We start from the raw sequence: 20,993 nt of genomic DNA on the forward strand, positions 1-20,993 counted from the left end.
CCGAAAGAAGCGTGCAGTGGAGACATACCCTTACTGTGACAATCCCAATGTATTCACATGCCATGATGAATTCACACATCTGCTGTACTATTTATATTTATTGTGCCACTGATGTTACCATTCAGGGCTGGAGTAAGGCAGTTGGGGACCCAACACAGACCATGACATGGAGCTTTCTGTGGCTCCACCCCTACCCCATAATGTGGTCTCCCCACACAAACACACTTAGAGTGGCAGCAGCAGGGAGGCTACTCCCTGGGGGCAGGGTCTCTGTTGCCCACCAGAGCAGCAGGTCTTTGAGCTCACACCCCATAGAGAGGAATGGGGCAATTCTGCCCTCTCAGACTTTTGTTTTAGGTTGTCTGCAAACTCATGCAGTTGACACTGCATCAGATAAACTTGGGTCACATTTTCAACTTGTTCTTCATAACTGTGAAGGCTAGAAACTTACTTTATTTTCCTAACTGTGTGCTGAGATTTTCCTGTAATTAAATGACAGAGTAGAGGCTCTATACATGAGTTTATAGTGTTTATGCCTTAATTTGTCTCAGTTACCACCCTGTGAAAACAATGAACTGTAGAGAGAGTTTTAAAACATGAGCCACAGGATGTGCATAAAACGTTAAGGAAAGTAGATGAGTGCATACTCAGTAGATTTTTCATAGAATCATAGAATCATAGAATATCAGGGTTGGAAGGGACCCCAGAAGGTCATCTAGTCCAACCCCCTGCTCAAAGCAGGACCAATTCCCAGTTAAATCATCCCAGCCAGGGCTTTGTCAAGCCTGACCTTAAAACCTCTAAGGAAGGAGATTCTACCACCTCCCTAGGTAACGCATTCCAGTGTTTCACCACCCTCTTAGTGAAAAAGTTTTTCCTAATATCCAATCTAAACCTTCCCCACTGCAACTTGAGACCATTACTCCTCGTTCTGTCATCTGCTACCATTGAGAACAGTCTAGAGCCATCCTCTTTGGAACCCCCTTTCAGGTAGTTGAAAGCAGCTATCAAATCCCCCCTCATTCTTCTCTTCTGCAGGCTAAACAATCCCAGCTCCCTCAGCCTCTCCTCATAACTCATGTGTTCCAGTCCCCTAATCATTTTTGTTGCCCTTCGCTGGACTCTCTCCAATTTATCCACATCCTTCTTGAAGTGTGGGGCCCAAAACTGGACACAGTACTCCAGATGAGGCCTCACCAATGTCGAATAGAGGGGAATGATCACGTCCCTCGATCTGCTCGCTATGCCCCTACTTATACATCCCCAAATGCCATTGGCCTTCTTGGCAACAAGGGCACACTGCTGACTCATATCCAGCTTCTCGTCCACTGTCACCCCTAGGTCCTTTTCCGCAGAACTGCTGCCTAGCCATTCGGTCCCTAGTCTGTAGCTGTGCATTGGGTTCTTCCGTCCTAAGTGCAGGACCCTGCACTTATCCTTATTGAACCTCATCAGATTTCTTTTGGCCCAATCCTCCAATTTGTCTAGGTCCTTCTGTATCCTATCCCTCCCCTCCAGCGTATCTACCACTCCTCCCAGTTTAGTATCATCCGCAAATTTGCTGAGAGTGCAATCCACACCATCCTCCAGATCATTTATGAAGATATTGAACAAAACTGGCCCCAGGACCGACCCTTGGGGTACTCCACTTGATACCGGCTGCCAACTAGATATGGAGCCATTGATCACTACCCGTTGAGCCCGACAATCTAGCCAGCTTTCTACCCACCTTGTAGTGCATTCATCCAGCCCATACTTTTTTACATTGGCTGTAACCCTATTATTTCTCAGGCAAGTTCTTTGAAGGATTAGTCTTTAGTTTAACACTATGTAGATGCAAAAGCTAGACCCTGCAAATGGATCAGCCCCCAAGCAGCCTCATTGACTTCAGTGGGGCTCTGTGTGGGTGCAGAGTCCACCCGTGTGGACTCCTATAAAGTCATGGGTTTCATGAGAGTAGATCCATTTGCAGGATCTAGCCTCAAATTTGATCTTAAAAGTAAAGCCATACTTGAGGCACTAAAAATATTTGCCAAATATGTCAACTGGTAAGAGATGCTTCATTTATGGTGAGATATTTAAAAAATATTCGTTTTTCATTTCTAAATTTTGTTGAAGACATAGAACTTTTAGGCCAAATGGTTGTTTTTTTAAAAGAATATTATGAGTCACTGATAGTATGAGTTAAAAATAGAAGTGTCATCCCAACAGATGTGGTAAAAATCATTATGATACAAACACCAGTTAAAAAAAAGAAAAACAAAAAAACCTTTTAGAAAAGATCCTAATAATGGATTCACTGTAGGAATCTGATGGCTTGGCTGATGCTGAGGAAAGATGTGACCAGCTGATCAAAACCAAAATCCAACTTGAAGCTAAAATTAAGGAGGTGACTGAAAGAGCAGAGGATGAGGAGGAGATGAACGCTGAGCTGACAGCCAAAAAGAGGAAACTGGAGGACGAGTGTTCAGAGCTGAAGAAAGACATTGATGACCTTGAGTTAACATTGGCCAAGGTTGAAAAGGAAAAACATGCCACAGAAAACAAGGTATAAGGGAGAATCTCTAACGAACTTTCTAAAATATGACACTGCTGTTCACAAACAATAATGTTTTGTATCCATTTTCTTTAACTACCTTTGTTCAACTCTGCAGGTGAAAAACCTCACTGAGGAGATGGCAGTTCTGGATGAGACCATCGCTAAACTGACAAAGGAAAAGAAAGCCCTCCAGGAGGCCCATCAGCAGACCCTGGATGACCTGCAGGCAGAAGAGGACAAAGTGAACACACTGAGCAAAGCTAAAACCAAGCTGGAGCAGCAAGTTGACGATGTAGGCGCAATAACATATGGAGAGAACAAAACCAGTGTGATGTTAGGCTCTTGTTCGCAGAGAATTTATGGCCTTTTTCTGTTTAGCTTGAAGGGTCGCTGGAGCAAGAGAAGAAGATTCGCATGGACCTTGAAAGAGCGAAGAGGAAACTTGAAGGAGATTTGAAGCTGGCCCAGGAATCCACAATGGATTTAGAAAATGATAAACAGCAGCTGGAGGAAAAACTGAAGAAGTAGGTATGGTTTGCAGGGGGTAAACTGCAGATCCATTTTGTTCCAGCACTAACTTTTTTTTTTCCATGTGAAAAGGAAAGACTTTGAAATCAGTCAGCTCCAAAGCAAAATTGAGGATGAGCAAGTCCTGGGCATCCAGCTGCAGAAAAAGATCAAAGAGTTACAGGCTAGTCATACATTTTTTCTTTTCTGTCCTTCAGAACAAATTTAGTTAAAAGGAAGCCATCTTTCTTAGGAAGAAGAAAAAGGAGTACTTGTGGCACTAAAGCTTATGCTCAAATAAATGTGTTAGTCTCTAAGGTGCCACAAGTCCTCCTGTTCTTTTTGCGAATACAGACTAACTCGGCTGCTACTCTGAAACCTATCTTACTTAGGCATGGTCTATATTAGGTTGACAGAGTTATGTCAGCCAGGGGTTTGATAAAAGCACATCCCTGACTGACATAGATTTGGCGACCTACCCCCCCAGTGTAGATGCTGGTGGAAGAAAGCTTTTGTTGATATAGGCAGTGCTGACAAGAGTAGGGAGAAAGGAGGGACAGTTGTACCAGGGCCCTGAGCTCAGGGGACCCCAAAAACATCTTTAACATCTGTGTAAATAAAGTGAAATGGAAAGAAAAAGGTGGACTCAGTGAACATGATGTATGAGGGACCCAAATTTCTCTCTATGGGTCTTTGGATGTAACTACCCCAGTTCAGGGAGGCGATGTTTCTTTGCCACCGGAACTCCTGTTTTCAGTGTAGCCTGCATGTATTCTACGGAGTTATGCCAGCAGAACTCTGCCGATAGCCATACTGGTGTTGACCCCAGACTGAAGCCATAGTCTTAGTGTTTCCTGTTGTTCTCCAGGCTCGTATTGAGGAGCTGGAGGAGGAGATAGAGGCTGAACGTGCCTCTCGGGCGAAAGCAGAGAAGCAGCGGGCTGATCTCTCCAGGGAACTCGAGGAGATCAGTGAGCGTCTGGAAGAAGCTGGTGGAGCCACAGCGGTTCAGATTGAGATGAACAAGAAGCGTGAGGCAGAATTCCAGAAAATGCGCCGAGACCTTGAGGAGGCCACTCTGCAGCACGAAGCCACAGCCGCCGCCCTCCGGAAGAAGCACGCGGACAGCACGGCAGAGCTTGGGGAGCAAATCGACAACCTGCAACGCGTCAAGCAGAAGCTGGAGAAGGAGAAGAGTGAACTGAAGATGGAGATCGACGACCTGGCTAGTAACATGGAGACTGTCTCCAAAGCCAAGGTACAGAGCTGTGTATTGAAAGTGCTGTCTTTATCCTAAGTCTTATTGCAGTGTAAAAGAATGAAACATTTTTAATCATCATTTTGTCATGTTTAATTATACAAAAGATTGTAAGAGCAGGATATGAGCTGACTGTAAGTTGGATTCTAACAGAATTATTTAAAGTTTAATTTGTATAAAACATACATAAAATCTCAAACAGGAACAAGAAGTTTATAAGCTCCAAATACAGTTATTACTGAATTAATAGCCATCACACTTAGAGGATTATAATAATTAGTATATAATTATAATATATATATATAATAGTAAATAATAATATAATAATAATAATAATAATTTTTTAAATTGAATTATTAAAATGTATATGAAACATATTACTCTACCATACAGTACTGAATATGCAAGTCTACATCTTATAAACTAGATTAAAAGAATATTAAAGTTGCAGAGTCAAGCACAAGCACACAAAAGTAAAACAGTCATAGAGCAGTTTTTAAACTAAGGGCTGGGGGAAGCCAACAGGTGCAGAGAAGCACGTGGTTCAGACAGAGACATCGCTTAAGGGAGGATCTATTAATGGAGAGTCTCTATGTCCTAGTAAGGAAGAGAGAATGGAAGATGATAAAATACAGGTAGTATCTGATGAGATACAGTCAAATGAAAAAGAGTCCCATTCAATTACATCACGTAATGGCAGACAGCTAAAAACTGACAATTATTTTAAGTGCTTATACACAAATGCTAGAAGTCTAAATAATAAGATGGGTGAACTAGAGTGCCTCGTATTAAATGAGGATATTGCTATAATAGGCATCACAAAAACTTGATGGAATGAGGATAATCAATGGGACACAGTAATACCAGGGTATGAAATATATTGGCAGGAGAGAACAGGTCGTGCTGGTGGGGAGTGGCACTATATGTGAAAGAAAGCGTAGAATCAAATGAAATAAAAATGTCAAATGAACCAAACTGTACCATAGAATCTCTATGGGATAGTAATTCCATGCTTGAATAATAAGAATATAGCAGTAGGGATACACTACCGACCACCTGACCAGGATGGTGAAAGTAACTGTAAAATGCTCAGGGAGATTAGAGAGGTAATAAAAATAGAAAACACAATAATAATGGGGGATTTCAACTATCCCCATATTGACTGGGTACATATCACCTCAGAATGGGATGCAGAGATAAAGTTTCTTTACACCTTAAAATGACTATTTCTTGGAGCAGGTAGTCCTGGAACCCACAAGAGGAGAGGCAATTCTTGATGCAGTCCTAAGTGAAGCACAGGATCTGTTCCAAGAAGTGAATATAGCTGAATCGCTTGGTAATAGTGACCATGATATAATTAAATTTAACATCCCTGTAGTGAGGAAAACACCACAGTGGCCCAACATGGTCGCATTTAATTTAGAAAGGGGAACTACACAAAAATGAGGAGGTTAGTTAAACAGAAATTAAAAGGTACAGTTCCAAAAATAAAATCTCTGCAAGCTGCATGGAAACATTTTAAAGACACCATAATAGAGGCTCAACTTAAATGTATACACCAAATTAAAAAACATAGTAAGAGAACCAAAAAAGAGTCATCGTGGCTAAACGACAAAGTAAGAGAAGCAGTGAGAGGCAAAAAGGCATCCTCTAAAAAGGGGAAGTTAAATCCTGGTGAGGACAATAGAAATGAGCATAAACTCTAGCAAATGAAGTGTAAAAATATAATCAGGAAGGCCAAATAAGAATTTGAAGAACAGCTATCCAAAGACTCAAAAAGTAACAGCAAAAAAATTTTAAGTACATCAGAAACAGGAAGCCACTGGAAAATCGAGATGCTAAAGGAGCACTCAAGGACGATAAGGCCATTGCGGAGAAACTAAATTAATTCTTTGCATTGGTTTTCACGGCTGAGACTGTGAGGGAGATTCCCAAACCTGAGCCATTCTTTTTAGGTGACAAATCTGAGGAACTGTCCCAGACTGAGGTGTTATTAGACGAGGTTTTGGAACAAATTGATAAATTAAACAAGTAATAAGTTGCCTGACATTCACCCAAGAGTTCTGAAGGAACTCAAAAGTGAAATTGCAGAACTACTAACTGTGGTATGTAACCTATCATTTAAATCAGCTTCTGTACCAGATGACTGGAGGATAGCTAATGTGACACCAACTTTTAAAAAGGGCTCCAGAGGTGACCCCAGCAATTACAGGCCAGTAAACCTGACTTCATAGAATCATAGAATCATAGAATAACAGAGTTGGAAGGGACCTCTGGAGGCTATCTAGTCCAACCCCCTGCCCAGAGCAGGACCAATCCCAACTAAATCATCCCAGCCAGGGCTTTGTGAAGCCTGACCTTAAAAACTTCTTAGGAAGGGGATTCCACCACCTCCCTAGGTAACGCATTCCAGTGTTTCACCACCCTCCTAATGAAAAAGTTTTTCCTAATATCCAACCTAAATCTCCCCCACTGCAACTTGAGACCATTACTCCTTGTCCTGTCATTTGCTATCACTGAGAATAGTCTAGATCCATCCTCTTTGGATCCACCTTTCAGGTAGTTAAAAGCAGCTATCAAATCCCCCCTCATTCTTCTCTTCCGTAGACTAAACAATCCCAGTTCCCTCAGCCTCTCCTCATAAGTCATGTGTTCCAGTCCCCTAATAATTTTTGTTGCCGTCCGCTGGACGTTTTCCAATTTTTCCACATCCTTCTTGTAGTGTGGGGCCCAAAACTGGACACAGTACTCCAGATGAGGCCTCACCAGTGTCAAATAGAGGGGAACAATCACGTCCCTCGATCTGCTGGCAATGCCCCTACTTATACACCCCAAAATGCCATCGGCCTTCTTGGCAACAAGGGTACACTCTTGACTCATATCCAGCTTCTCGTCCACTGTCACCCCTAGGTCCTTCTCTGCAGAACTGCTGCCAAGCCATTCGGTCCCTAGTCTGTAGCGGTGCATTGGATTCTTCCATCCTAAGTGCAGGACTCTGCACTTGTCCTTGTTGAACCTCATCAGATTTCTTTTGGCCCAATCCTTCGATTTGTCTAGGGCCTTCTGTATCCTATCCCTACCCTGCAGTGTATCTACCACTCCTCCCAGTTTAGTATCATCCGCAAACTTGCTGAGGGTGCAATCCACACCATCCTCCAGGTCATTAATGAAGATATTGAACAAAACCGGCCCCAGGACTGACCCTTGGGGCACTCCGCTAGATACCGGCTGCCAACTAGACATGGAGCCATGGATCACTACCCGTTGATCCCGACAATCTAGCCAACTTTCTACCCACCTTATAGTGCATCCATCCAGCCCATACTTCTTTAACTTGCTGACAAGAATACTGTGGGAGACCGTGTCAAAAGCTTTGTTAAAGTCGAGGAATAACACGTCCACTGCTTTCCCTTCATCCACAGAACCTTCTATCTCATCATAGAAGGCAAATAGATTAGTCAGGCATGACTTGCCCTTGGTGAATCCATGCTGACTGTTCCTGATCACTTTCCTCTCGTCTAAGTGCTTCAGAATTGATTCCTTGAGGACATGCTCCATGATTTTTCTGGGGACTGAGGTGAGGCTGACTGGCCTGTAGTTCCCAGGATCCTCCTTCTTTCCTTTTTTGAAGATTGGCTCTACATTAGCCTTTTTCCAGTCTTCCGGGACTTCCCCCGATCACCATGAGTTTTCAAAGATAATGGCCAATGGCTCTGCAATCACATCCGACAATTACTTTAGCACTCTCGGATGCAACGCATTCGGCCCCATGGACTTGTGCATGTCCAGTTTTTCTAAATAGTTCCTAACCACTTCTTCCTTCACAGAGGGCTGGCCTCCCTCCTCCCAGCACCAAGCAAACTAGTTGAAGCTAAGAACAGAACTGTCAGACACATAAGTGAACATAATTTGTTGGGGAAGAGTCAACATGGTTTTTGTAAAGGGAAATTATGCCTCACCAATCTACTAGAATTCTTTGAGAGGGTCAACAAGTGTTCTTAGATTTTCAGAAAGCCTTTGACAAGGTCCCTCACCAAAGGCTCTTAAACAAAGTAAGCTGTCATGGCATAAGAGGGAAGGTCCACTCATGGATCAATAACTGGTTAAAAGATAGGAAACAAAGGGTAGGAATAAATGGTCAGTTTTCAGAATGGAGAGAGGTAAATAGTGGTGTCCCCCAGTGGTCTGTACTGGGACCAGTCCTAATCAACATATTCATAAATGATCTGGAAAAAGGAGTAAACAATGAGGTGGCAAAATTTGCAGATGATAGAAAACTAGTGAACATAGCTAATTCCAAAGCAGCCTGCGAAGAGCTACAAAGGGATCTCACAAAACTGGGTGACTGGGCAACAAAATGGCAGATTAAATTCACTGTTGATAAATGCAAAGTAATGCACATTAGAAAACATAATCCCAACTATACCTACAAAATGATGGTGTCTAAATTAGCTATTACCACTCAAGAAAGAGATCTTGGAGTCATTGTGGATAGTTCTCTGAAAACATCCATTCAATGTGCAGTGGCAGCCAAAAAAACAAACAGAATGTTGGGAATAATTAAGAAAGAGATAGATAAAAAGACACAAAATATCATATTGCCTCTATATAAATCCACGGCACACCCATATCTTGAATACTGCATGCAGATGTGGTCACCCCTTCTCAAAAAAGATATATAGTAATTGGAAAACGTTCAGAAAATGGCACAAAAATGACTAGGGGTAGGGAACAGCTCCTGTATGAGGAGAGATTAAGAAGTCTGGGACTTTTCAGCTTGGAAAAGAGATGACTAAGAGAGGATATAATAGAGGTCTATAAAATCATGACTGGTGAGGAGAAAGTAAATAAGGAAGTGTTATTTACTCCTCATAACACAAGAACTAGGGGTCACCAAATGAAACTAAGAGGCAGGAGGTTTAAAACAAACCAAAGGAAGTATTTCATCACACAAATCACAGTCAACCTGTGGAACTCTTTGTCAGAGGATGTTGTGAAGGCCAAGATTATACCAGGCTTCAAAAATTAACTAGATAAAGTCACGGAGGATATGTCCATCAATGGCTATTAGCCAGGATGGGCAGCGATGGTTACCCTAGTCTCTGTTTGTTAGAGGCTGGGAATGAGGAACAGGGGATGGGTCACTTGATGATTACCTGTTTTGTTCATTCCCTCTGAAGCACCTGGCACTGGCCACTGTCAGAAGACAGGATACTAGGCTAGATGGACCTTTGGTCTGACTCAGTATGTTCTAACAGCAATGAATATACCAGAATTATTGCTGCCCATGGAGAGGCAAACTTAATTCTGGTATCACTTAGCTTTTGAGTGCTTCAGTTTGCAATCGTAAAGCTCTTTTAAAGTAGGGAGATGGTGTTATGCAAAATTTTAGGGTTTTTTTTTTTAATAAAGCAGGCTGAAAAACCAGAAATTTCATCAAGTGTAATCATGTTGATCCCCCTGAAATGGTCATCAGTAGGACTGAAACCTTTAGATCCACAGCAACCTGAGCTAAATGAATAACTGGTAGCAATAGTAAGCTCTTATCCTCTTTGTGGACCAGCCTCTAGAGGGGGATGACACACACGTTTTATCAGTGGGTCATACAACTTTGTGATACAACTGAGGAATGCTAAGTATAAGTAGGGTTGGCAGAATTTGATATTTTTTTTTTATAATTTTGATGGATAATATTGATGTTTATTTTGAAGCATTTTTAAAAAATTATATATATTTAATTTTTAACAGTTGTACAGAATTATGGGTTTTAAGCATTTTTAGGTATTTAGATTTTCACATTTTCACAAAATTATGAGGGGTCACACAATGTAGGGGATCAGACAATTATTCAATGACAGTAGAGGTTGAGATTCAAAAAGTTAAAGCTTTTTCAATGTTAAAACACAAACTGACAGCATTACATGTCAAAATATACAAAATAAAAAGCCTTAAATCAAACTCTAAGAAGTTTTCAGGCAGCATTTTCCTGACTTTTCCTATCTGTAAATTTTGTTTATTGTCAATGGAAATTTTTTTGTTGATTTGTGTGCATGGTGACATCAATGATTATTGACATTTACTGATAAAAATCAAATCCTTCCAAGTTTAGGTGTAAGGATTTCTTGGTTGTATTCCTGATTTTGGAGGGGAGTGTGGGCTAGCAGTTACAGACAGCACAGCCAACCATATAGGCTTGCCACACCCATTCTGCAAAGCAGAGTGGCTGGAGTTTGTATTTTCCATGTTAGCACACTGGATTCCATGCCACAGTCTGCTGGAAGTGACTTGTACAACCTCATAGTTCCCATCTGTAGAATGGGGGGAAATTATATTTGCCTGACTCCCAAAGTCAGGGCATGAATCCTTGTTCAATAATAAGGGCTATGGAGTGCATAGAACATTAACATCAGTCAGTAAAAGACCTGGAACTAGAACTCATGGCCTGCTCCTGCCTCCCAGATCAGCACCCTACCCCATAGCCCTGACCACAATTGTCAAGCTCTGTGTGGTTCCATGTGACATTTCCTGCCAGTGGAAAATAGTCACTTATTTAATCACTTCGCCCCAGGGCACCCCAGAGCACTGGGGATGGGGTGGAGGGAGGCAGGAGCCTACTTGTCACATCAGAGGGGATGGCTGGAGAGGCTTCTTGGGCAGTCTGCAGAGGAGAGATACCAGGGACCTTCCTGGGGTGGTAATAGGGCTGACGCAACCTCTACCATCCTGTGTCTGCTTCCCATTACCATACTTTCTGTCCTATTCCACTAAGGTCTCAGCCCCTCCCCCTCTCTCCAGCCCCCCTCTTTGCTCCTTTCCCCTACGAAGTGCGTCTCATTTTACCTTTTGGACACTTTTTTGCACACAGATTCATGACGGGTGAGATTTCCTCACTAATTGAGCCCACATGTGTTTGTCATGACAAAGATCTCAATTATCTCAGAATGCTGGAGAGCCCATGTGTTTATCCTCTTTCTTGTTGTCCATTTTACACAAAGTCAAACCTTGAGAAGATGTGCCGCACTCTGGAAGATCAGCTTAGCGAAGTTAAGACAAAGGAAGAAGAGCATCAGCGTACGATCAATGACCTCAGTGCTCAAAGAGCTCGTCTACAAACAGAATCAGGTAAGATGCATACATGTTTTTTGATGTAGATATTTTGAGAGGAGGAGATATGAGGTGCAAAAGGGACGAAATTGCCATTCTATGGAAAAACTGCATATCCACCTGCTATTAGAAGTTCTCTAACAATGACTTGGATGACTTGAGAACTCAGGTTATTTGCTTTTCTTTAAAGTATTTCCATTTGTAGTTAATAAATGACTATATCATTTTCCAGTCAGTGAGATTAAATCCCTCCTATTTCATTTTCACTTTTTTTAGGTGAATTTGCACGCCAGGTAGAGGAAAAAGATACTTTGATTTCTCAGCTCTCAAGAGGCAAACAGGCATTTACCCAACAGATTGAGGAACTTAAGAGGCATCTAGAGGAGGAGATAAAGGTGAGGATTTTTCCAACAGCCTTTTCTGTGAAGCTGGATTCTTGTTGTGAGCAAAATGCTTTAACCTCAAATGAAACCATAGCACCCTAGAGAACAGAGGGGGAAAGGTCCTCCCCAGCCCCTGCCAATGCAGGATTGTTCCCTACAGTATATTTAAGAATATTTTATTCTGTCCCAGCTTTAAATTTGCCATCCATCGAATCTCGCACCACTTCCCCGGGATAGCGTTCCACAGTCTGACAGAGCTCACTGTCAGGAGGATCCCCAGGATATTTAGCTACATCACTGTGCTACTCCTGTTGTGTCTCCAGGCTAAGAACGCACTGGCCCACGCCTTGCAGTCTGCTCGCCATGATTGCGACTTGCTCCGGGAGCAATATGAGGAGGAGCAGGAAGCAAAGGGTGAGCTGCAACGCGCCCTGTCCAAGGCCAATAGTGAAGTTGCCCAGTGGAGAACCAAATACGAGACGGATGCCATTCAGCGCACAGAGGAACTGGAAGAGGCCAAGTATGTGCCGGGGGGAGGACTGGAAGAGGCCAAAAACTAAATGGGGAAATGTGAAGAGGCTAGTGATATGCTCAAGATGGGACTGGAAGAGGCCAAGGATGTGCTTTGGGCAGGGGGATTAGAGGAGATGCAGTATATCCATTTAGTGGTATGGGTTGGAAAATGGCAAATATGCTCATTAGGTTTAGAAAGACTGAGAGAGGCCCTGTACTCTGTCGATAATGTGTGTGAGCTGATGGCAGATGGATTATCAGAGACAATGTACTGTATATGAATTGGATAAGAGCGACTGAGAAAGGACCTGATCTGTGTGTGCACTGGGGTCACAGCCCAGAAGAGGTGACTTCTGCTCTCGTGAATCCCAGAGCAGCTGCACACAGATTTCTTCAATATTGCTCACTAAATGGGAGCCGTATTTACTCACTAAGTGGGAGCTGTATTTACAATCTTCCAGGAAGAAGCTTGCCCAGCGTCTGCAGGATGCTGAAGAACATGTTGAAGCTGTGAATTCCAAATGTGCTTCCCTTGAAAAGACGAAGCAGAGGCTGCAGAATGAAGTGGAGGACCTGATGATTGATGTGGAAAGATCTAATGCTGCCTGTGCAGCTCTGGATAAGAAGCAGAAGAATTTCGATAAGGTATTTCAGCCTTGTGGGTGTTGGATGGAGCATCCGCTAGTGATCTCCATTGCTTAGACTAAGGTCTTGTTGTTCTTTAGGTTCTGGCAGAATGGAAGCAGAAATACGAGGAAATGCAGGCTGAACTGGAAGCTTCCCAGAAGGAGTCTCGCTCGCTCAGCACGGAGCTGTTTAAGATGAAGAATGCTTATGAGGAAACCTTGGATCAACTTGAAACTCTGAAGCGTGAGAACAAGAACTTGCAGCGTAAGTCCCCGGATTTCTTCTCCTAACATGGGGCTTCTGGAAAGCTTGTCAACACTCTAAAGTGAATCTGTCTGTGCCTGTGGCATTGCTAAGGAGCCTCTCTCTCTTTGGGCCCTTTGTCTGATTGCGTTATTTGTCTGTAACCCAACAGAGGAGATTTCTGACCTCACGGAGCAGATTGCAGAAGGGGGAAAGACCATCCATGAGCTGGAGAAAGTGAAGAAGCAGACTGAGCAAGAGAAATCAGAAATCCAGTCCGCTCTGGAGGAAGCTGAGGTACACATGCCATTAGTCACTGCTTTACAAAGAGAGAGTCAGAAAACCTTGGAGCTGTATCCTGTTGTAAACACGGTGGGATAATTCACAGGGACAGGAGGACAGCACATGCTGTGCTGGAAGCTATGTACTCAGTGCCCATGCTACCCACAGCACTACATTCCAGTTTGTGGGAGCATTTAACACTTTATGTGGAAGGAAACAACTATTTTTGTCCCTTTATTGACCCTTCACTTGCTCTTGTTAAGGCTTCCCTAGAACATGAAGAGGGCAAAATCCTCCGCATCCAACTTGAGCTGAACCAGGTAAAGTCTGAAATTGATAGGAAGATTGCTGAGAAAGATGAGGAAATTGAACAGCTGAAGAGAAACCATGTCAGAGTTGTGGAGTCCATGCAGAGCACCCTGGATGCTGAGATCAGGAGCAGAAACGAAGCCCTGAGGCTAAAGAAGAAGATGGAGGGGGATCTGAATGAAATGGAGATCCAGCTGAGCCATGCCAGCCGCCTGGCTGCAGAGGCACAGAAGAATCTGCGAAACACACAAGGAGTGCTCAAGGTACACTAAGCCACACATGCCTAGTGTGATAGCTCAGCTGGTCTTTTCAGCATGCCAAGGAGTCTGCGCCTCCAGGTAATTTCTCTCACTCGTTTTACAGGATACCCAGATTCACTTGGATGATGCTCTCCGAAGCCAAGAAGACCTGAAGGAGCAGGTGGCCATGGTAGAGCGCAGAGCTAACCTGATGCTGGCCGAAATTGAGGAGCTGAGGGCAGCTCTGGAACAGACAGAGAGGGCCAGGAAAGTGGCTGAACAGGAGCTTCTGGATGCAAGTGAACGAGTTCAGCTCCTGCACACCCAGGTCAGGGTCTAGTGTGAAAAGAAATCCCACAAACCCCTAAGCAGGAGACTGCTCTGTAGGTATCCTGCTCCAAAGAGCAGCACTAGGGGGTGTTTAGAAGATTTTTGTTCTTGAAATGGCCTGTACGCTAATGTCCATAGGATGGACCTTTGTTAAACAGAAAGCAAGAATCTTCAAGGCCATCTTTGGTTTTCCTTAGGTGCTGTGTTGAAGGCGACAAGGGATGATGAAGGTTATAATTGCAGTGATGTGATGGAGGGGGGCAAGTGTCTCAGAGGCTCTGGGTGTGGCTTTCCTGCCTCTTATACAGTTTCCATCATTGGATACTTTTAAGTCATCTCTGCCATCCCCTGGGGCTCAGGAAGTATTTCTACACAGTGATTATTTTGTTATGGAATGGGCCAGATTTACAATTGGCACATAGTGTTTGTCACAAGCTGGGAGGGCAGGAGGTAATGTTAGTGAGAGCTCTTAAAATATTCACAGCACATCACTGACTAGCTGTCAATGTCCTGCAGCGATGATACATTTGGAGGAGAGTTCTGCAGCAGTAAAATGTTAATAGTAACCTGTACATTAAACACAAATATTCAGTCCATGCTCCAGAGTCGATATTTTGGGACTAACTGTAACCACGTCTTATCTATTGTTATTAAACAGAACACCAGCCTGATCAACACGAAGAAGAAGCTGGAAACAGACATTTCCCAAATCCAGAGTGAAATGGAGGAGACAATTCAGGAAGCGCGTAATGCAGAAGAGAAGGCCAAGAAGGCAATCACTGATGTGAGTTGAAGGCACCTTTCTTTGGAGAACATGGCCGTGTTTGCACCTGAAATGGCTGGTTTTCTGGACCGGTTTCCTTTCTTTACTCACTAGGCGGCCATGATGGCGGAGGAGCTGAAGAAGGAGCAGGACACCAGCGCTCACCTGGAAAGAATGAAGAAGAACCTGGACCAGACGGTGAAGGACCTGCAGCTCCGTCTGGATGAGGCAGAGCAGCTGGCACTGAAGGGTGGCAAGAAGCAAATCCAGAAACTGGAAGCCAGAGTGCGTATTCCCCACATTTGTGCAATTAGGAGCATTTCCTATGTGTAGTCACAATGAAACTCAATGATCCGTTTCTCATTTCAGGTGCGTGAGCTGGAAGGTGAGGTTGACAATGAGCAGAAACGCAGTGCTGATGCTATCAAGGGTATGCGCAAGTATGAGAGAAGAGTAAAGGAACTGACCTATCAGGTAAGGAGGGAGGCCCTTTGTGCTGTCACATCCTTCTCCGGGGAGCACAAATTGTTTGTACCTGAACCTGCAGGGGGCAATTTTTATTATCCTTTTCAAACAGTAAGACAGTTAACAGTAATTCTATGGAAAAACAAAGAGTTCACCAGGAAATCATTTGAAAGAGAAAGTTAAAATATCCATTATAATCTTTATTATCCATCTTATATACTTATCAAAATGTATTATATGGAACATTGCTTTCACTATATAATATGAAGGAAATAGACAAATAATTTGGAAATGAAATGACTCTTTTCCATTACAAACTGTTCCTAGACTGAGGAAGACCGCAAGAATGTTTTCAGGCTCCAGGATCTGGTAGACAAACTACAACTGAAAGTGAAAGCTTACAAGAGACAAGCTGAGGAATCTGTAAGTATCGTTCTGAGGAGGGAGGATATGCATCCTTTTGATATTGCAGAATGCTTTAGGGATGTCAGAATACACCTTTTCTAAGTCTCCTTTGGTAAAAATGCTTGGCTTTCATTAACAAATACTTACGGGTGCAGAGCTTACTGAGGAACTCTGACTGTTTCTCTAGGTTAATAAAAGATCTGACTAAGTTTAACAGTTTTCATAATTCCATAGTGACACACTACCTGATCTGCACATGTCACTTAGACGTGGTTGGAGATGCAGGCTCTGTTTGCTACTACAAATCACGTAGGATCAAGAGATGAGGAAGCAGCTATTTTACCTCTTTTACTTGAAATACATGAGGTGGGGATATGGATTTTTTTTTTTAGTTCAAACTTATGTTCTGATAGGCTGGTTGGGAATCTTCTCGGATGTCACAGCTGTTGAACTGTCACAGTTCAGGGCTAACTGCACCTTTGACCCCTTGTGCTCTGTCTGAGTGCAATCCCCTTGACAGGCCTTGAAACTTCACCTTTCTGCAGCAGAATTGCAAGATTCTCCTGCTCCCAGACTGGGTCCCAGGGTACAGTAATGCAACCAACAGATTCTTCATCAGGCCTGACCCAGTCAGCTGCCTTGCAAGTCTTCTCTTTAGGAGCTGTGATCGGTGCAAACACAAAGGACAGAAAACAGCCTTTTCAAAACAATATATTGTTTAATCTCAGCAGAAAGAACACAAAGTAACAAGAGCAAATGGTTATTAACGCAACAGTCTACACGCAGAGCTGTGTTACCCAAAACGTACATAGGCTCAGCTTATCCAGACACCCCCTTTTCTAGGCATAGGAGTGGGCACAGCCTGATTTCCCACAGTCCCTGTGTCACCCTCTTTCCCTGTGCTGCCGTTGCTCAGTTCCTCCCCCCCACCCGACTCCTAAGCCCTAATGCCTCAGTTTCCTGTCTGGATTACCCACTCCTCTGTACCAAGCCAGGATGTTGAACTCAGCATGATTAGAGGGAAACTTCAAAGGAACTGACACCCACTTTAAGTACTGGTGAATGGTGCTGAAACTCATCCTGCTTACATGTGAGCCAGGCCTGGTTTAACCCTTTAGTAATCATATAGCAACCAACACAAACACAACCAAACAAACAGATGAACATATAATGGTCATAAAATAATATTGGTGTTTTCCAAGTCTTTCACAGGGATCTCTTCACCAAAGAGAAGAGCAGCATCCCTCTGCTCATTATATTAATGTATATAATTATATAATTAATAGAACTCCACTGATTCTTTTAAATTGAGCTGGGGTGGGAGGAGAAGAGGAAGAGAGTGATTAAACTTAGCTGGCCATTTTGATCATGCTGATTTGACTTCTTAAAAGCTTTTGCTTTGACTGTGGCCATGGTTTTGGTGACTAACTGATACAGATTGCTGATGTATACAGAGTTTGTTCCCCCATTTGCTGCCTCTCTCCCAATGTACTGCTGCTCCCCGTTAACCCCAAATGCTGCCCCCCAATGGCCCTACCCCTATTTACCCCATGTCTTGCCTCTACCCTTCTTGGTATGATGTCCCATGACCCATGTTGATGTGCTGCTTTCTGTCCCATGTCTCACACCTACTCCCAGGTCCCAGTTCCCCCTGACCACAGGGCACTTCTGGGGGACCCGATGACCTCTCTGCTCCCAGCCCACTGGCTTCAGTGGGTGTCTGGCTACATTCCCCATCTCCCAGTTTTTGGGGAACCGTCAAAAAGGGGCCACTGAATCCCAACCCCAAGAGAAAGCCTTCTGGGGAAGGGATCATAGAATCATAGAATCATAGAATATCAGGGTTGGAAGGGACCCCAGAAGGTCATCTAGTCCAACCCCCTGCTCAAAGCAGGACCAATTCCCAGTTAAATCATCCCAGCCAGGGCTTTGTCAAGCCTGACCTTAAAAACCTCTAAGGAAGGAGATTCTACCACCTCCCTAGGTAACTCATTCCAGTGTTTCACCACCCTCTTAGTGAAAAAGTTTTTCCTAATATCCAATCTAAACCTCCCCCACTGCAACTTGAGACCATTACTCCTCGTTCTGTCATCTGCTACCATTGAGAACAGTCTAGAGCCATCCTCTTTGGAACCCCCTTTCAGGAAGTTGAAAGCAGCTATCAAATCCCCCCTCATTCTTCTCTTCTGCAGGCTAAACAATCCCAGCTCCCTCAGCCTCTCCTCATAACTCATGTGTTCCAGTCCCCTAATCATTTTTGTTGCCCTTCGCTGGACTCTCTCCAATTTATCCACATCCTTCTTGAAGTGTGCGGCCCAAAACTGGACACAGTACTCCAGATGAGGCCTCACCAATGTCGAATGTCGGATATGCTCATACCAACTAGCAGGGCCAAGCCCCACCAGCAGACTGAGCTCAGTTGATACTAGCCCTGCCAGTTTGTGGTAACTCATTGCCCATGGTCAGGGTTTCTGTACTCATGGGATGGAGAAACCCCCTTATAATAAATTCACATTACAATTAAACTACTAGCATTGTCTTTCTATATAATACATGCACACACACAGTGAAAATGTACATCTCTTGCTTGATTCCCTATGTGATAGGGTTAGAGAGCCTCTAATACCGTACAAGCTCCATTAATTCAATGCCACCTTCTTCCCCTCTCCCTTTGAATGGGGCATCTCATTACAGTTGGTAGAAGCTGGGTGTGTCCCAAGTTTTTTGTTATGAGGAAGAATAATTTCTGATTGTCTAACCCTGAACTCTAAGCCTGTGGAATTGCTGACCTGAAAGACTCACAAACTAGAATGCTGTCGCTTTCCTAAATTGGATGCTTTCATTTCTGTATTTATCACCAAGCATATTGTTGGTAACAAATATGTGTTTACTGTCATTTATCTGTATTTAAAATAATATATACTACTGCATTAATGTGGCCTGATTAGGAAAAAGGAGTTATAAATGAATGTATAAACCTAAAGAAAAATCCCTCCAAAATGTTTAGAAATCTATTTTCAGTTAGTTTTTAGTGATTCTTTGAAAAAAGAATTAGAAAAGGGCAAGAGTGTGAAGGTCTGTGCTTAGATTTTAGATATGAAATGATAAGTGGGTAACAGTCTGGGCTTTCCCCGTCCCCTCAGCAAACAAGCACATCCTATTAAGTCCCAAATGTAGGGAAAGGGGAACCCTCAGACCTTTGGTTTACAACTCTCTCTCCATCCACAGGAGGAACTATCCAATGTCAACCTCACCAAGTTCCGCAAGATCCAGCACGAGCTGGAAGAGGCTGAGGAGCGGGCTGACATTGCAGAGTCCCAGGTCAATAAGCTCCGGGTGAAAAGCCGAGAGGTTCACAAGAAGATTGAAGGAGAAGAGTGAGGATGTCTCCATGCTGCAAAGTGACTGAAGAAATGCACAAAATGTGAATCTCTCCATCACTTTGCTTTGTAATTATTGTTTATTCTGTCCTCAGTGTCTAGTAAATAAAGATTATAGAGAGCTTTGCATACAAAGAACCAGAAGTGGCTTTTGTGTTGTACTCATTAGCTTTGGAGTTTTATTAAGGTTTGTACATTTACAAGATACATTTGCACAATCAAACATAAATTGAATACTTATCCCTAAATTTTCAAATAATTCCACAGATTTTAGCTTCAGAACTCCTGTCAATTGAATGAATCAGACCTCTTGTGTGGAGAAAGATGCCAAAGCCCTCTGAGATAATTTATGGCTTTATTCTTTCAAGCCGTTTCAAGCAGCACTCGAGATAGAATTATACAGACAGTTTTGCTTTAAAATATGATGGAAAATTTCCTGACAATTACCATCTGGTAAGCAAAATATAATTTTCTCCAAAACAATGGAATAAATATATTTTTTAAAAATTTGCAAACATCTAAAGGATATGAATTTGCTGTGCAATAATAATAAGCAGCACAGATGATAGAGTACAAGTGAATGCCAAACAAATATGATTGAATTTTTTAATAAGGTTAGAGGCATTAGAGGCAAAAATGCAGTAATTCTCCATTTTAGTGTGGCATTTGACGCAGTGCAGCATGATGCTATACACTGGTAACTTTGGGAAGGGGAGGTATCTGGTGAGGAGTCACAGAGATTAGTGTAAGACCTGATTTTATTAAACATGATTATTCATGACTGAGAGATGGGGTAAATGGAATTTTACACAGGATACTGATGTGGGAGGCATTACAATACAAAAGGATTGGGACGGTTAGAAATATGGGCAGGGAATAACAAAATGAGATTCAATGGGCTGAAATCTAACACGTCTGGATAAAAGTAGAGAACAGATATTTTCTTGTAGGAAATAATGTCAAAAGACACCTAAGGGGGACAGTGGAGAGAAACTGAATGATATCACAATGCAATGTCATGTGAAAAAGTGCAACAGACCCAGACAGCAAATTACCTGAGAGTCTCAGTCTGACCAATCCATATTTATTGGCCAAACTTGTGATGGGGATGGCTACATGAGGAGCAGCCTGGTGGACCACATGTGGGCAACTTGAAACTTTACAGTTGGTCTCTGTGTCCTCTTTACAGTGTCTTCACTTTTAAAACATAAAGAATCCAGCAAAATTCAAACAGAATACAGAAAAAATTGCTACAAACTGTTTCAGGTTGTTACGGGTAATTTATGTCCAGCTCAAAACCACAAAAATGACAAAATAAAGCATAAGGCCATATAGCTACATTCATCATCTTCTCACACATACACACCCAAACCCACTCACAACTCTATATCATCCTTACTGCAAAAAAATCAACAGTAACCAACCAGGGTTACCAACATGATGTCCAGACAACCCTAATGCAATAATGCAAAGTTATAGTAGCTCTCCCTTGCCTAATAAACAATAACAAGTGCTTTATAAACCATTCAGCAACACTTCAGTGGTCCTCACTAATAGCAACACAATGTAGTTCAAATATCGAATATTACAAAAATTACACAAAAAATTCCTTAGAAAACAATTAAAGTTCCAAGGGACAAATGGCA

The 20,993-nt window shown here is 42.8% G+C and overlaps 1 protein-coding gene across 2 annotated transcripts in view; it reads left to right on the top strand.

The window, feature by feature from the left end:
- Positions 1-19,359, top strand: part of LOC140898371 (myosin-1B) — a 34,040-nt gene extending 14,681 nt beyond the window's left edge. For both annotated transcript variants that reach the window (XM_073312108.2, XM_078848793.1), the window contains 18 exons: positions 2,306-2,548; positions 2,655-2,831; positions 2,918-3,063; positions 3,140-3,230; positions 3,915-4,304; positions 11,300-11,426; positions 11,685-11,803; positions 12,115-12,311; positions 12,766-12,949; positions 13,030-13,195; positions 13,347-13,471; positions 13,720-14,028; positions 14,129-14,332; positions 14,993-15,118; positions 15,212-15,382; positions 15,467-15,571; positions 15,890-15,985; positions 19,196-19,359. In XM_073312108.2, coding sequence (XP_073168209.1) covers positions 2,306-2,548; positions 2,655-2,831; positions 2,918-3,063; positions 3,140-3,230; positions 3,915-4,304; positions 11,300-11,426; positions 11,685-11,803; positions 12,115-12,311; positions 12,766-12,949; positions 13,030-13,195; positions 13,347-13,471; positions 13,720-14,028; positions 14,129-14,332; positions 14,993-15,118; positions 15,212-15,382; positions 15,467-15,571; positions 15,890-15,985; positions 19,196-19,348 — 3,129 coding nt within the window. In that variant the 3' untranslated portion in view covers positions 19,349-19,359. The remainder of the gene's footprint in view (positions 1-2,305; positions 2,549-2,654; positions 2,832-2,917; positions 3,064-3,139; positions 3,231-3,914; positions 4,305-11,299; positions 11,427-11,684; positions 11,804-12,114; positions 12,312-12,765; positions 12,950-13,029; positions 13,196-13,346; positions 13,472-13,719; positions 14,029-14,128; positions 14,333-14,992; positions 15,119-15,211; positions 15,383-15,466; positions 15,572-15,889; positions 15,986-19,195) is intronic.
- The last annotated feature ends 1,634 nt before the right edge of the window (positions 19,360-20,993 follow it).

The sequence above is a fragment of the Lepidochelys kempii genome, chromosome 14 (assembly GCF_965140285.1).
Source record: "Lepidochelys kempii isolate rLepKem1 chromosome 14, rLepKem1.hap1, whole genome shotgun sequence".
In the NCBI taxonomy this organism is placed as follows: Eukaryota; Metazoa; Chordata; order Testudines; family Cheloniidae; genus Lepidochelys; species Lepidochelys kempii.